Below are 17,104 nucleotides of genomic sequence, written 5' to 3'. Positions count from 1 at the left end.
GATTAATTTATTTGGGTCTTCATCGGAAAGTGATCTCTTATGGTCACCTCCACTGAGATGGAGGTGACCATCTTGCAGAGTGGTGATACCACCACTTACAGGTTTTCACATGCACATCGGTCTTCATGGCAATGTACCCTGATGAAGGCAGCAAGCATTACTACTGAAACAATTTAACTGCACGCTTATACACCTTTTCAGCCTCGCCGTCTGGCCCCATTTTGAAGACAACCGTCCAGATAGTCCGCCATTTCATCACCTGTGCCAGCAATAACGAAAATCTTATCATAGCTCAAAGCAGAGTGCTTTTTTGACCAAGTTTATTGCATATGGGCACACCAGTAAGGACTCAGACAGGAATTCCCCCTACTGTCGACCATAATTCAAATCTGTGAAAGCTCATCCAAATAAGAAACAGACAAAAAGTTAAAGGTTTGCCTCTTGTGTGTACGCTAAACTTGCAGCATGCTACATACTTGCCCATGGTTCCCCCAAGGTAACCCTCACCTGCGGGGTGATACCCAACATTCAGGAGCGGGTTTGTTTACCCTGGACAACCAGTTATGGAAGGAGACTAGCAAATGGCGGCCCAGCATAAGTCTGCGGTTCTCGTTACATGATCAAATGTACAAACGGGTAGCGTCCTTTACCATGTTTGGCAACTTCTTGTTGTAAATTGCACAATCCCATCCTCTGCCACCTCGCTCGGGTCAGTGCAGTCTAACTCAGGTTACATTCTGCTGAGAATATGTTTAGTGTTTCGACATTAAACATACCGTATTGGAAAACTACACAAAAGAATACGCAAGGCGCAATTCGACATTGGCAATAAGTAACATTGCTCAAAACAATAGAAGACCCTTGGTAAAAAGAGACCCTTACTTTACTTCCCTCACCCCACCAGATTGAGAGCCAACAAAGAAAAGACTCACCAGCAGGGTCAGACAGTCAGAACTGCAATATGGGGGTCCGAGAAGCAAGTTCTGCAGCAGGCAGTTTCCAGAGCAAGGGACCCACGGAGAAACCAGTGCAGTAGGGACCCTAAGACATTCAGTGCGTAGGGTCTGTGCCAGAGAAGCATAAAGGTGAATGTATGGCTCCTCAATGTAGTCCATGGGCTCGGAATTTGGCTTTCAAGGATGAGCTGGCTTAAAAAGACCCAGTGTTATAGCTTTGCTCCGGCAGACCAGAAAGATGCCAGTTAGAAAAGCAGTAAACTGTCGGACAAGCCCCTCGAGCACTCCAGATTTGGGGGGGCAGGCGGGAAATGGACACTTGCACAACGACCTGGGATGAAGACAGTCCAGTCCCTTCAGGGTCCCGGGAGCAAAAGGGGAGACTAAGCCATCAAGTAGTTTGTAGATGGGCAGTGATGCAGTTCTTTCAACCAGTCCACAGGAAAGGACAGTTGCTGCTAGTTTATTCTAGGGTTCTGGAGAGGCAGAGCTGCACGGTTTAATTCAGTGGAGTGTCAAAGTGCACTGCTAGTTTGTACTTCCAAGAGTGCAGGTTTAGAGTTTCAAGAGTAGACAAGCTGAGCGAGCGCTTGTTCTTCTTCTTGCTGATAGATTTTTATCCATCAGCGGTGATTTTTGGATACCGAGGCTTAAGCCTCATTACTCCCATCTTCTCAGGTTGAGTGTGTAGTCGTGGGTTTGTATTCTTCTTGGTCTGTCTGGTCTTGTCACAGTAGGGCTGGTTTCACAGGGTCTTCGCAGTGATAGTGGCAAAGGGCTCCGCATATACCCCTCGAGAGACAGTGGGTGAACAGCGCACCGAATCAAAACACTGCATTAGTCAGTAGTTTGCGCAGGGCGTACCATCCTGCCATGCACTCATACAGAAAGAAAAAAAAGGGGTGCCCGGGAAGGGGTTTGTCGGGGGGGCACACACTAGCCGCATCACACTAAAAAGTCGCCAAACCCATTACTGCACCTTTGCCTGGAAAGAAATGTGGACTCCCCATCAAACCAAAAAAAGGAGAGCAGGGTGTTGTCCCCGCTTCCATTAGACAGGTGCGGGGGACAAGAAAAAATAAGTTCCGACCCACGTTAGGGAGGCAGCCAACGTTGCAGGGATAGAGGGGAGGCGGCAAGTCAGTGAACGTAAAATTGAAACAAACATTTCACAAAGGCAGGGATCCATGTTGCTGGCAGCCGTTTAGCGCCTGCTTGTAACCCAGAGCCTATTTAGCGCGAAACAGTTTGCTAGTATGAACTAGTTTGAGCTCCACATGCTAACTAGAGCCAAACAACCATGCAGAAGGCTTCAAAATGAAATTGAAAGTATGTCACTACCTTTTTTTGAATGGGGTATTTTTCACACAAGTTAAAATATAGTTTATGTTTGAAAACATGCCTTTGTAATCATTCTAATTGCAACCCAAGAATTAATGCAAATTACATACATTAGATCAACTTCCTGTGACCCCTGCTGTTACCTAGTACCCCGTATTAAGGCATGTGGACATCTGGTGTAAATGCTTTGTGTATATTGGGAGTAGATATCCGTTTTTGAGGAGTAAAAGTGGCTGGTACATCACTTGTGTACAATATGAGCTATTTGAAAGGTGTGTCCAGATGCTCATTCATACATAAATTACATACAAGGAAAAAAACTAAAAAAGGCGTCTAGAGGACAACATGAGTAGTAAACTGAACACTGGGGAGGGCCCCCCAACACAGGGGAGGGCCCCCCCCCCCAAATGAATCACTTAGAAAGATGATTCCATTGCCAGGTTTTTAATTTTTAACCTGGCCACACTTGAAGGGCTTCCGATTAGCCTCATAATGTATTAAGTAGGCCATGGGTCCATTCAAAGACATTCAAGTCATCATGACTCATAAATGGATAAGTATTTCATCTGAAGTCTTTTTTTTAAATTTTATTTATATATCGCTCCCCACCCAAGGGTATCTGGGCGCAGATGAACAGGTTACAGTCAAAATACAGGTGAACAACATTACATTTGGTGTGGTACATCATATAGCGTTACAGTTATATTGTACAAGCAGACATAATGGGGCAAATTATATTATGCATGTAGATAGTCAGTGGCAAAATAAAAGACATTTATTTCACAGTCAGTTGTATAAGCCTTCTTCAGAAGGGAGCAACACCACTTCAAAACACTCAGACGATACCCATTGGGGATGGCACACACTTCCTACACCCTAAGGTGACTTAAATAGCTAGGACACTGCACATTGTTTTATCACCGGTACATTTAGAGCAATGTTGAATTTGGTGTAAAGATAGAAGTGGGAAATAAAGGTTTACAAATAAGTCACACAAACAGAAAAGTAATTTTAAAAACCTTCCAGTGTCAAATAAGTTTAACACTTTCCTGGGGAAAAGATAAAGCACAGCGTCAAAAGTAAGAAGAGTCTCTCAGGGAGCCAAGACAGTCAATGTTAATTGCACAATGTCAAGAAGAGCTGAAGATCTTTGCAGGTAGGTAAAAAAAGTCTGGCACTTTTTTTTTTTAGAAATGTTTGTAGAAAATAGAACACTTGAAGGGCCACAAGCATGGAAGCTTGCGAGGGCAAAGCTATAGCAACTCTGCAAGGTAACCAAGACAGGTCTCAACTGAGAGCAAGTAAGGCAACACAACAAGAGGCTAGTTCTTACACTTTACAGTAACTGGTTAGAAGAAATGGTTCCAGCTGGCTTCTGTTCCTGTACAGCTACGCAGATCCTGTTCCTGAGCCTCAGTCGTGGGGACAAGAGGGAGGACGTATGGACTCATGCTCTACAATGGGAAGGCCAGCAGCAGCAATGGGCAAACTTCAATTCAGCGGTCGTCCTTTGTTTCAGCTCATCACGCCTGGCAGCAAATAGCAACACCACGATTCTTGGATACCACTGTGTAGTTTCCTCACATCTGGGATCCAGCACTCTTGAGGTGGCTCAGGCTTGGTCAGTCCTGCTTCAGGGAAGTTCCGAAGGATCTTCCTGCCGCTCAGGTCAGACTTTAAAGCAACACAGAATACAAAATGTAAGTAAAGTCAATTTTACTTCACTGCTCTTGGAAACAGTTTCACCAAGAGAAGGTATTTAAGCCTTTGGGAAATCTAAGATTTCCCTGTGCCATTGCACTGAAGGTGCTGTGTGTCACAATGTAAAGATGATGCCTGTGGAGTTTGTTAGAGTCCAAAGTCAAAAGAAACAGAATAAATCACACAAAAAAACATGAGCGATAAAATTTCTTAAAGTCCAGAAAAGGGAGCAGGGGGTCTCCAAGGTAGAAGGGAATCAGCACATTTCTAAGAATTCTCCCTAACAAGGGCTATCAGTTGTTACAGATCTCTGAACAGAAGGGATCCAAGGGGCACCCGAGTGGTGGGTTATCAAGTTGGGTTAATTCAACCTTGAATTGGCACATGGTCCTGAGAGAAACCAGCGTATTGGACTGCCAACATCGGGTCATGTATACAATTGGTGGTCCTCATTTCCTGTTTATTGTGGATAAGCGATCCAACTCCACGATCATGGTCAACAAGATATGTAAATCGGTAACCAGCTGGGAAGGATAGGATCAATTAAACAACTATCGCGGGCGATCTGAATTTACAAGTGGAACCCCTGGCCTACCTGAAGGTGTGGGACTAGGATGCAGTGTGGCTTATATACCATCGCACTTGGCTGCCCAGCCAAAACTAGTCCATGGCTCACAGCTCGCACATTTGATGCACTAGCAATGGGTGTTTTTGTGAAGACCAACCAGCAGCCCATACACTTTTTTTGGGCCCTATGGTTATTCCTTGATAGATTACATTCTAGTAGCTCTTGGGACTTGGAGTATATAGCAACGTTTTGAGGTTCTCGATAGACAGGAAAGCAACCATCGACCGCATCAACTATTCGCTCACTCCCCCTCCAATTCTCCCTCTTCCTATAAGGCATTGCCAACCCAAGTAATGGCAGTTAACGGGGTATTCTAGAAAAGGTGTGATGTGGTTGAATCTCTTGAAGCAGGATATTATCCCAGACCTCTATTAGGCCACCCTTCTGTATATCGAGAATATCTGTAGTTCCAGCTTAAATGACCATGGGATCCTTTCCGATTTTGGGATGGTTATCCTGGACAGCCTTCCTCTCGTAACTCATGAGTGCGAGGGTTAGTGCGATCTTGAATGTATCCAGGCCAAGCAGCTTCTGGTGGATTTTGTGTCCTCCTTTCCGTCCATTTATAAATCAAATTATAAAAACTCAGTTTTACCCATTTATACATCTAAGCATTATAAAATACAATAAAAAAGTGCACCCATGAATGCCAACGATGGACCTAGCAGAAGCCCATGACAATGGAGACTGTCACCTTTTGGAAGCTGCCCTCTGGAATGGAGGTTAATGGGGACACGACTATGTAATACATGACCGAACCATTTTTCCAATATATATGGGGTGGCCAGGATGGTTGCAAACCCAGTAATTATGAAGGGATTTTGGAGGGCTGTATGAGCAAGTTGACCATCGCTCTGGAGCATGTTTTAGGGCTATTAAATCATTGAAGGGTCAAAGCAGCAGGTCCTGATAGGATCACTGGACATCTTTAAAGATGAGCCAATACTTTGGGTGCCCATTTTGTTTAAACTCTTTCTGCATGCATAAACCTGGCTACTGCACCAGAGTCTTGGCGGAACTCAGAAATAATCCCATTTCAGATCCGGGGTTGGGGGGGGGGGGGGGGGATGGGGGCGATCACCCACTGTAAATTCACCTGATTTTTTTTTCTCTTGACAGCTGCGCTCAGGGGTTTGATATGCTGGTCTAGAAGTAGCGTCTTGCGTTAAATGAAATTATATGCAGTTTGTTGATTTTCAAACAGCTTTTGGCGGTGTACAGCACAATCTCCATTGGCAAGTGCTAGTAAAGAGAGAAATGCCATCCAAGTTGATCTCTTGCACCCAACTTGGTAAGGCATGGGCTAGCTGGCAAAACCACCCCACAGTTAGATGACACTAAGGGTCTTAGGCAGGAGGTGCATGTTGACTCCCCTGCTTTAGAATTTCTAAAACGATTTAGACCCCTCCCCCAAATGGGTGTAGACATTTACCACTGTCTACTTTTTGCAGACTACCACATTGTTGGCTTTTAGCTTTGCATGCTGGGACTTGTGGGTGCATATACTTACAGTGTGAACACAAAACTAAAAGTCCCAGAGTGCAATGGGTGAAAGTGACCACCCATATGGCACGCCCTAGGCAGCCAGGACAAGCATAATAGGATAAGCAATGGATTTCTTGACCACCCAATCCCAACACCGCCTCCATCGAAGACTTCACGGACTAGTCACCACCGTGTCTCACACATGCCAACATCATCATCTTCCTCTGCAACCTCAACATCCCTGGCAACCCAGTCCATAATCTCCACTGCTTGCTCTACACTGAATCTCACAGCACACAATAGAACCAATTCACAGGAAAGGTAGTAACCTCATCGCCCCCACCATCCATCACAACTCTCCAATGCCGTTTAACTAGTCAGACAATCTGCCAATCCCCTCTGACTTAGTCACACCAGACAAGCAAACCCACTGGATACCCAACCAACAAGGCCACAGATAACGCAAGAACTTCCCAGTGGAGGCTCTCCCAGAACAACTCGCCAAACTCACTTCATGTGGGCAGATCCAAAAAAGGTTTTAAAAATAAAACAAACACCACCCTCACAGCAGAAATCAACCGCCATAACCCAGTGTAACAATGCACGCTCACGTCTAAACCTTTCACACCATGGTACACTCAAGAGCTCAACGTCTTCAAACAAACCTCACCTTGCTCGAGGAACTCTCTGCAAGGCCAATACTACCAGAACACCATGGCCAAGGTCAACAGTAGAGCCTTCAAAGCAATAGCAATCAAGCACATCAACCTCCTGCCCGACCCACCAGTACTGTTCTCCATCGAAAGAACGTAATCAACTCTTATTTCAACAACATCAACATGATCAGCCATGATATGGCAACAGACACCAAAGCTACAACACAGCAAACTACACAGTCCATCTCATAACCACAACTACCTAGATAACTAAACATTCACTATGGAAGACCTCCCTTGCCAACCTAGCATCAGCCGTGGCCACATACGCAGAAGTCATCCTCCCTGCCTCTGTACTCAAGACCCTTTCTACTAAAGCACTCATCCCATATACGACAACCATCAACAGCTCCCTAACTCAAAAGGAGCCCCCCCCCTCTCGACCCTCAGGCATAGCAAATCCCCCTACTTCAAAAAACGAACCTAGACCACCTCAGCAACTACTATCCCATCACACATCCCTAGGTAAGAGCTTTAAGAAAGCAGTAATTGAGCAACTACAACACATTGAAGTCAACCTGATTCAATCCAACCAATCTGGGATCAGACCCAGATGCAGCACAGACTACCATAACTGATCAATAATGCCCTTAAAACTCTCAATGATGGCCACCCTTGCCTCCCGGGTCTCAGTGACCTCTCAGCAGCCATTTGACACAGCAAACCACCAGACACCAACAATCTACACCACTGCATAGGCACCAGCGAGATAGCCCCCAGCTGGCTCAAGTTGTATCTTTCTAAGCTTGTACAAATGTTTTCCTCCAAATCTCCAACTGTACCCATCATCTGTGATGTCCAGCAATGGTCCACACCAGCCACCGGATTCTTACATTTATACATGGAACCACTTTGAACACTCCTCGCTCCACACATTCACCAATATGCAGAGGACATGCAGCTCAAGACATATCTAAGACTTCAGGGCCTGCCTCTAATTGATGTCCAGTGCTTCCCAGAAGCTCAAACCTCTCCACCCCCCCCACAAACATCCTCCCTACGCCTCATCAACACTTCAAAATACAGACATGGCTCTCTGCTGTGCACCTTGGGGGCTTCGCAGCTCAACTGGCTACCTATGCCCAGGTTCCCCTTGGGTTTGACATTGAGATACCTCTACTTCAAACAGCTTCATACCAACTTTCTGTCCTGCAGAAAAACCAAGCCCTTAATCCGATCTGCTGCCCAAGCCATGGTCCACCCAGACCTGGATGGTGGCACCTACCCTGGCACTGCAGAGCTACACCACAACTCAAAGGCCTCCGCAAATTCAACCATATCACCCGACCCTCAAACTGCACCGAGTCTGGCAGCAAGCCTACATTATCTACAAATCAGTCACCCTGAAGTCCCCAAGCTACCATGCTGAGAAGTGTTACCTCTGTCTGATGCATACGATCCACCAGAAGGACATGCCGGTGCAGAAAGGAAAGAGCCAGAAGACAGGCAGTCTACGCCCCCATCAACTCCAGACCCGCCCACTCGATCCAACAGTTCAGGAAGGAGCTAAAGACCCTCCAGGAATGGCTCCTTCCCAAGAGACTGATCTGATCCCAGTTGTTTCCTCTCCTGGTTGCTTGTAGATCCATTGCCGACCACCCCCCCTTCCCCATCGTCCCTCCTATGTTTCTCAGCTCACCTCACCACGTTCCCTAAATAATTGTAAAGTGCTCTGTTGCTTCTCGAAGCCAGGTCCGTGCTCACTAAAAATGTAATCAAAATTACCATAGCTACATGTTAAGCGTTATGGGATGGCAAGAACTTCTGGTTCAAACAAGGGGCACCCTTCGCCTTCCTTAGCCTGCAAACCAGCACACTCAGCCACCTCAAACTGCTCATATTCTGTGCTCCATAGCCAGCTGGGACTTGACCTGTCAAATCAGTGTTATATAAGGTATGATATGATATATGGCAACTCATTTATAAAGTGCATGTACACAAGTGATATGGGAGGGTTACAGAATCCCTGGCCGTTTCTACCAGAAAACGTTTCTCATATGCCTCCACAACCCTGGTGCTCAAGCAGATCCTTTACTTCAGTTTCAGAAAGTTGCAACCCTGCAGGAAGATCGGCAGGAAAAATAACTGGATTTGTGGATCCCTCAAAGTGCCCCAAGAAGCTGGATGCACAATCCTTGGAGGAGCAAATTACAAGACTTACTTTTTAGTGACCTCGTCAAGATCAGATCTGTACTTCCCAAGTTCAATTTGGAGCTTAGCCCTCTCCCTGGCTGTCTCGTCCAGGACACGTCGAGCATCTGCTAATTCACCCTCATAAAGGGACTTTATCCCAGTTACCTACAACAAGAAACAAAACAGGCATTTTAGTTGCAATCGCCAAATGTGATTTTAGGCCCAACCCCTTGGGTATCACAGCGTAGTTACAGACATCTTAAAGTATAATTATGACAACTTGTAAGATACATGGACAAGACTATAGTAGATTAAGATAGACAAAACAATCCATCAGATTGTGTGATGTGTCATGGGAAGCCAGGCACACTAGATGTTCGACTGAGTGTGGAATAGTCATTGTTCAAGGATAGAGAGAATATACATACCGCGCGCGTGCACACACATCCTACCTTGGATACCACTGTTGGTATGTGCATGGGAACACGGAAATACATCTATACACACACCCAGATAAAGAGATGCCACGTTCAATTAACACTTTCCCAAAGACGTAATTGGCACTGAAGACTGAGCAACAGCACAGAAAAAGAGTGCAATAAACGACGAGTTCAAGCAGGCAAAAACCACCACAATGGATCCTTAAAAGTTTGGCACGTGCCTGAAAATCCACAAGGAAGAGGACCACTTCACATTGTGTGTACTCCGACATGGGGAGGCAGGGCGCAAGAGATCAGGACATGTGACGGTAAACGTAATTTAAAGCTACAAGAGTCAATATAGCCATCTTTGGGCTGTGCAACTTGATCTTCCTTCCAGCACTCCAGATAAGATTTGGAAGCATTTTACTGCCCATTGCATTTAAAGTTGGGAGCAAAATGATTTTTAACGGGGGCAAGTCCCATTCCCGAAAGGAGTATTTTATAAGTAAACATTTTTTGTGATAATAGTTTTTGCTCCTAGCTATTCACGCACATTAAAAAGATAAAGCTTTACCTCTTTGGGCCAGACAGTAACAATAGTCACTATTGATCAAAACAGACCCATGGAGCTGTGTGTGAAAGGGGTGGTGCAAGCTTCTGCGAGTTCCCCATTTTTCTTTTTGCACCTTAAAAGTGGTCGTTACAACCATCTGTGGGGCGCTTCCTCCACCTTTCAATCTCAGCTTTACACTATATCAGGTGTCCGCAACCTTTCGCCCTGCAGATGTTTCAGCCTACAAGTCCCCTCAACTCTAGCCAGCATATTCAATAATGATGGGCCATGGTAAAAAAAAACAGTCGTGTTCCAGACCCTGCATTACACCCGCAAACACAAAAGTCCGTAGTAATGTGCACACAAGAAACATTCAACAAAATATTAAAAAGCCATGGTGTGCTGCGTGGCCTGCAACAATGAAGCAATATTCATTAAAGATCTGCGACTCTTCCGGTATCTAAACATCCCTGAGATAATACATTTTCGATTCGATTCTTGCTTGTAAACATACACTCTAGTGTGACTGTCACAAATAACCTAGAATGATATCAGCACAGCACCCCGGCACATAAGTTTGTGCACATCAATAACTGGTTCAAAAGTACCTCTCCTCCCACAAGCTGCCCCTTCCAAAAGAAATTCATGCTAAAACTGCATGGTTGCTATATAAGAGTACTTCATACCACAGGATACATTTTGACAAGAGCGCATTGACCATATATGAAGAAACACAGGTCTTCTCGCTCTGCTATGCATATTAAACTTCTCTCCTGCATGATAATATGGGAGATTGGTTTTTCGTCTTAAGCATTAACACCAGGCACACAGAAGTTATATAGTTTTCTGCGTTTGCACAAGTAGCCATGCTTAAAACGTTTGTATTCCGATAAAGATAAAATTGTATTCTGCATAAGAATAATTTGCGAGGTTTACACATTTTCAGGTATGCCGTTCAGTTTTTTTACATTGGAATTACAAACATTGCGCATTGATGACCAAGAGTAAAATGGTGTTAGTTCCCATATGTAGCAACAGGGATCGAAAAGAAGATTATGTGCGGGAGCTAAAAGAAGCTCGTGTATACAACAATCTTTCCAGCAGACATCAACATTTGCATTAGACACCAACCATTGGCTAGAGAACTTATGTCGAGTAAGAAATGCTGTGCGGTGTGGATGGAGAATTGAGCACGTGGTTGACTTTTATGCTTGCCAATTTGAAATGTTCACCCATGATCCAATCACCTAATGTGCTTGTATATAGCATCTCCCAAATCTACCTTCCAGGGTGAGAACAGTTTGGGGATCATTTAAATAGCTCCATGGTGTTCAAGTGCTCAAATATACCCATTCAGCATCACAAACTTGCAGTTGACAGATAATTGACTTTTGGAGAGAAATAAATGATATGCTGTGTGCGCGTGGAGGCTGCAGGTGGCAAGTGTTTTATGCCTGGTCTATAGCTTGCAAATTGAAATTATCTGCGACTTGCAATGGATGTGTGTATGGAAAAAATTGGTCAGAAGAATCAAGAGATGTTGCGCTTGGTATAACATTAACTAGGCTTACTGAGCTGCAAGCAGGGGCTAATAAGAAAGCGGATGTTTTTAACCTTGCACAATGTCATTTGAAAGGGTTATGGTAGGATGTTCTAGTCAAAATGAGTTTATTAATGTAGCTGCTTGAGAGACAAGAACCCCCCCTCCCCCAACCATCAAATGCCCAGTACAGTTACTTACATAATTCGGCTGATGCCAATATCGAGCGTAATAGTTCGTTCTGGGGCAAAAATTCAGGGTGTAAACTACTTGTCAGCCATAAAGTCACTCACCACCTCACACAGAATTTCTTACTCGCCAAGCATCAAATATCATTAGCCAAAGAGTTAGTGGCGAGTGCTAATTTTGCCCCCTTCCATTACATACAAAATTACAACTAATCAAAACATCACAATGTCCGTACATTATTGTTGCACTGGTCTACTTTTGCCCCATCACTGCACTGCCATTTGTAGAATAACCCTTCGAGTATGAAGGTAACTTACAGTTTGTGCTGGGGCGCGCGATCTTCCGGAAACCTTTATTATTAATCATGGGGTCCTTCGGGTTGACTGGCTCTTCTCCCAGGGCCAATCATTTTCAGGCTGGCTGGTTGACAGCTACTGTCCCCGTTACTTCCAGTGTGCCCCAGGGATTAATCCACTGCCCCATGTGTTATTTTACACATAAAGACAGCCACAGCTCATTTTGTCGAGGAGGGCATCTCTATGCACCAGAAGACAGATGCCATACAGGACGTTGCAATGCCGAAGAGTTATTTGGAACTTAAATAAGCTCAGGCATCCACTCCTTAAGTCAGAAAGACAAGTAGTAATTTAGTGAGCTGCCAGCCAGCCCAATTGGTGATGTTCCATGCATCTCCCCATCAACCAAGCCACTAGGGTTTCTGCTGAATTCGTCCCGTCTCTATTCTCGTGTCCCGTGGAATGCTCAAGTGTGCAGCTTCATGTTTTGCAAAGGGAACAAAATGGTAACCGTTTCCTTCCTTCATTGTAATCATCCAATACCATTACAAGGCCGCATCAGGCGCATCCCAATTGGATAAATCCGTATGTCACTCAATCATAAAACTACCTCTAGTTCATCCTCTTCTTGAAAAAGCCGCCCCCTCCCTGCAAACGTGTTGCTTATTCAAGGGAAGCAATAGCATGTTTGTGCTGCCCGCTGTCACGGATTGGATGACCCACATTAAAATAAACCTATAAAAAAGGCATAATCCCAGTATGCTGGTGCCAGCCGCCGCGTTGTCATTTGTAAACACCTATTTCTATGACCTGCTGTTGTGGCCTGTAGCAGATGTTCTACCAATCAATCCACTTCAAGTAGCCCAGCCATGACGAATACAAGGGGCAGCCAACATACCCCGAGCAGAGATCTGAGAGAAGGCAAGTTTGAAAGTGTGTGTACGCGTACTTCAGATCGCATGCAGCATGTGACAGTGTGTATGCTTACGTGGCGCTATGAATGCTTCTGGGTACAGATTTACAGTGGAAATGCGACTATATTCTATGGAAACATCAATACGATATAATTGCCAATGCATGCAGATAAAGTTATAATGCTCATATACTGTGACGAAATACCAACTTAATGTTCAGAATGATCGCCTTCTCTGGATGTTGGTGTATTGGCAACACACCCGGACTTGAATGCGGGGGAAGGTGAATATATCTGGATAACAAGCAGTAGGACGGGCCATTGCGGATCCGTGCAAAATCTATGTTACGTTGCAAACCTAGCCCTCAGCAGGTGAGGTGGAAATTGAATCATTTTAAGAAAATATTTCTTCACAGTGCAGCATGATTAACCGTAATGCCATGACAGGCACCGCCGTTTGTATGTAGCTTCATCGTCCCAGTTGTAGACACCGCACAGCACCGAGGGGATAGTTCATGCTGCAGACAATAAGGTAGTGCCAGTGCAACTGACGGCCCCCAGAAACGGAGTGTTATCAGGATATGCGGTGACCAAGACGACACGCGTAGGGTAGATTGCAACATACAGGTTTCCCGACGAAGATAGGCTGCAGCCCGATAAATTATAGCACCTCCCCCAACAAATGTCAATTCCTGTGTCGTTGGGGAAGCAGGCCCCCCCTGTGCCAAAAAGAACCTGCTTGTGAAACACCTTTTCAACTACTTCTCGAGTGCAAAACCTACTCGGTGGCAAAATAACCGTGACCAGGCTTTCCACCGGGGATGTTTGGGGTAATGTGGCTAAGCCTCGGCATCCAACAACCCCACTGAAAGATCAAAACTGTCATCAAGATAAAGAACGAGACTTCCCCCGAGTGATAGTTGCCTAGTTGGATTAGCAGGTAGTAGTAAAATGAACCCAAACAACTTCGGGAAACCAGCTCAGTGTACCGGACAGCCTACTCTGTTCCTAAGCCAACTATGGGGCGCACGATGCCACGGATTTACCGTGGGAAGAAGCAGTTTTATAGATTTGTACTCATGGACGTGATAGTCCAATGCCGAGAGGAGGCAGCTAAAGGAATAGCCTGCAGTTGCTTTAGGGCGGTCGGTGGCCAATCGTATACCAAGAATGAGTTTATGGGCCGTCACATTCGGTCGCCCTGCCCCCTTTTATTCATAACACAGGAGAACGAACCCCAAAGATATCGCATTAGATCAGGACTTCACGATGATTGCACTAGGGGAAATGCATAATCGGTTGCGTCTCCCAAATGCAAAAACGGATTTCTACATGCATATATCTAGCCAGAAAGCGTGCATTAGGTGAACTTTGTAATTTCAAATAAGCAGACACGTAATTGCTTCTGAAACACTATTTGCAGGCGTCGATCTCAAATATTGTTACATAATTTCCCAGTAACTCAAAATACACAGAGTTACGATCAAATTAAATGTGTACGACAAATGCCTGCCAGAAATACACTTGAGATACAGTAAGAACCAAGCTCAGTGGGTACAGTACTCTATAGTTGACCTAGAAGAAGTTCAACTATACAACTGACCTTTCTGGCTATGTGCACGCTATTGCTTTGTAGCAGTTACGTTTCATAGATTCGAGTTCAATTTGCAGTCACTTTTAAGCCGGTACGCTAAACTTCAATGGCTCCCAACAGCTCTAAAAAAAAAAAAACATACGACCACTTTCCCCAGTGCCCTGCTCAGCTCTACCCGCCCACTGATTTAGTGTCCAATCAAACAAAGAAACACTCACCCCGAAAAGCAACCCAGAGTTTAAATCGTGTTAACGATATGAGCTTGCTTCAGCGCACACATATAACGGGAACAGTTCAGTTCTAACAAGGCTTGCACCCAGAGATCCACTTTTTAATCACTTACAGGGCTAGCGTTTTCAGGAGGCGGGCTTATAAACGTGTGCACAATAGTGAACCCCTCAACCGCATAAAGTCAATCCCAACCAGAAAAGAGACCCAGCACGCAGTGTTGATTAAACTCTAAACTGCCCCCACTGTGGCGAGCATATCTTAACCCTTCAAATGGCAATTAAACGTGAACACACAAGATGACGTGTATTCACATCCATTCCAAAAAAGGAAAAAGACAATTCACCGCGCCATGCATCGTTATTACCCCCCCCCCCCCTTCACTTCTACGTACTACCACTCAAAACTGCCTATAGTGCCCCCTTACAAACTGTCTCCTTCGATGCAGCACTCTCGTCTCGGGTGTAAAACCCACTCATGCCGCTACCACGCTCACACATGGAGCCTGCTCACCTCGCGTGTGGTAACCTCCTCCTTCTCGGAGATCTTGACCATGAGACGATCGTTCTCCAGCTCCAAAGATCGCACACGGTCAATGTAGACAGCCAGCCGGTCATTCAGGTGCCGCAGCTCCTCCTTCTCCTGCAGGCGGGTGATGCGGGTGGGCGAGAGTGGGGTGCCAGGCCCGGCGGCGCGGCTCGGGGTGCTGCTCCTACTGGACATGCTGCAACCGGAGCTATCACAGGATACAAGGGGGGGTGCGTCCGGAGAAGACAACAGGACCAAGATAAAAAAATACGCGATGGCGCCTCTATCCAGCCAGTTGCAGCAGCCACCTCAGGCTCCGCCGCTCATTCAATCTCCCGCCCGCCTGAACGAATAGAATCAGAGCGCGGGCAAAAACAAAATGGCCTCAGGTCTCCAGCGCAGGCGCGCCTACAATAGGCAGAGAAAACAGAGAGCCGACCTGCAGCCACGCCCACCAAGGAAAGAAGGCAAAGAAGCCCATTCAAAAATGTCCGTTTTCAAAGTCCTGCTTTTTATTTCAACACCAGTTTCTAACGAAAAGAGGAGTACGCCATTCAAGCGGTCCTCTCGCAGAGGAGGTTCCACCTAGTTAAAAAGAATACAGTGCACAGTACCTATAAAGGGCGCTTTTGAGATATGTGCCACATTAAATATCACATTTATCTACCAAATATTGTCATGAAAAGTTTTTCACGACTATTGTACATATTACGTGTTTTAAAATCACGAAAGTGTGACGAAGAAAAAAGATACAGATTAAAAATCGCCACACTTTTGTATTAAACATGTATTTATTATGGCCGATCCGTGGTAATATTGGGAAAATCTCATTGTAAAATGGCTACCCATCATATCAATACGTGTCTCAAAGGGTGCAGTCCAAGATCGCTATAGTCCTTCATTGATTTGGTGCCCGAGTTGCCAGCGCCTAAGCAAGCAGCGGGCTTTTTATCCACACCTACTTGTACTCCCCACCGCCGGCACAGCAACACGGAGTACTGGAGCTTTATGTTAGAGAAGTGGAACACGGGCGTCCATTTTGTGGAAGAGATGCCAACAAAGTCCGTTTTGTATTAACTGTTTCCAAGGCTGATGATATTTTATGGATAGCCCTGCTATAAAATGTAAGCATTTACTTCCAACGTTCTTCGTCTTAGTACACCGTATAATGAATTTTAAATCGTCGAAGTAGTGGAATTTCATGGTAGGTATTCATTGTTATTAATCAAACACACTGAATTACCACTTATTTTTGGTAGTGCTACGCTGTATGCATTTTCGGACGTTTCCCACCCATATGCTATAATGCCCTCGCTTTTTTTCATTGATTACTACGTACGGACGTGTTTCGACCTGGGAGAATTAACAAGATTGTTAGCATTTTTCCTTAACACGGGATTGTTGGTGTGAATTTGAAAGCTAAGAAGTGCTTAAAATAAAACAAAAATATCGCTGCACTTGTGCTTGTGGTGGCGTCTGCTGACAAAGACCACCCTTCGTTAGCCCCGCCCAGTCATTGTCTGGTGTAGGACGAGGAAACGGCGATCCTGACTGCACAAAAAAGCTGTCGTCTTTTGCAGCAAAAGCGGAAACCGGCCCTGACTTTTTTGCTATTACCTTCCACGTTCAATGTCCAATTTCCTAATGCCCGAACTTTACTTTTGATGCACTTGCCAATTTTAAATTGAAAATGTGCCCCCTCCTGGACGTATAACCTCTCCCTCCGCCCACAATCCTTAGTCAATTGCAAGGCTCTTCAACCTCTCAGAGGCAGCTGACCTTTAAGGGGCAAAAGTATTCTATCCACGAATATGTACTGGGCACACAATCACATGGGACAAAGTAGTTGTGGTTCACTGGGCTCCGCTCGTGCACTGCTGT

General features: G+C 45.3%; 1 protein-coding gene and 1 long non-coding RNA gene across 7 annotated transcripts in view; one reads left to right on the top strand and one right to left on the bottom strand.

Annotated features, from left to right (window-relative positions):
• The window catches only part of LMNB2 (lamin B2), a 162,025-nt gene extending 146,409 nt beyond the window's left edge, over positions 1-15,616 (bottom strand). Inside the window, exons 1-2 of one of the 4 annotated variants that reach the window (XM_069649601.1) lie at positions 15,209-15,616; positions 8,989-9,125 (exon numbers count right to left, since the gene is read on the bottom strand). In XM_069649601.1, coding sequence (XP_069505702.1) covers positions 8,989-9,125; positions 15,209-15,418 — 347 coding nt within the window. In that variant the 5' untranslated portion in view covers positions 15,419-15,616. Of the gene's footprint in view, positions 1-8,988; positions 9,126-11,981; positions 12,609-15,208 lie in introns of those variants that run through there. The other 3 variants (XM_069649600.1, XM_069649603.1, XM_069649602.1) reach the window with 3 other exon arrangements.
• Positions 12,760-17,104, top strand: part of LOC138577058 (uncharacterized) — a 145,435-nt gene continuing 141,090 nt past the window's right edge. For 2 of the 3 annotated variants that reach the window (XR_011303970.1, XR_011303969.1), the window contains exon 1: positions 12,760-12,881. This is a non-coding gene — a long non-coding RNA (uncharacterized lncRNA). Of the gene's footprint in view, positions 12,882-16,071; positions 16,348-17,104 lie in introns of those variants that run through there. The other variant, XR_011303971.1, reaches the window with a different exon arrangement.

This window comes from Ambystoma mexicanum, chromosome 1p, assembly GCF_040938575.1.
Source record: "Ambystoma mexicanum isolate Mex_15411 chromosome 1p, UKY_AmexF1_1, whole genome shotgun sequence".
NCBI lineage: Eukaryota > Metazoa > Chordata > Amphibia > Caudata > Ambystomatidae > Ambystoma > Ambystoma mexicanum.
The sequence above is the reverse complement of the archived record's forward strand: the minus strand, read 5'-3'. Positions and strand labels throughout refer to the sequence as shown.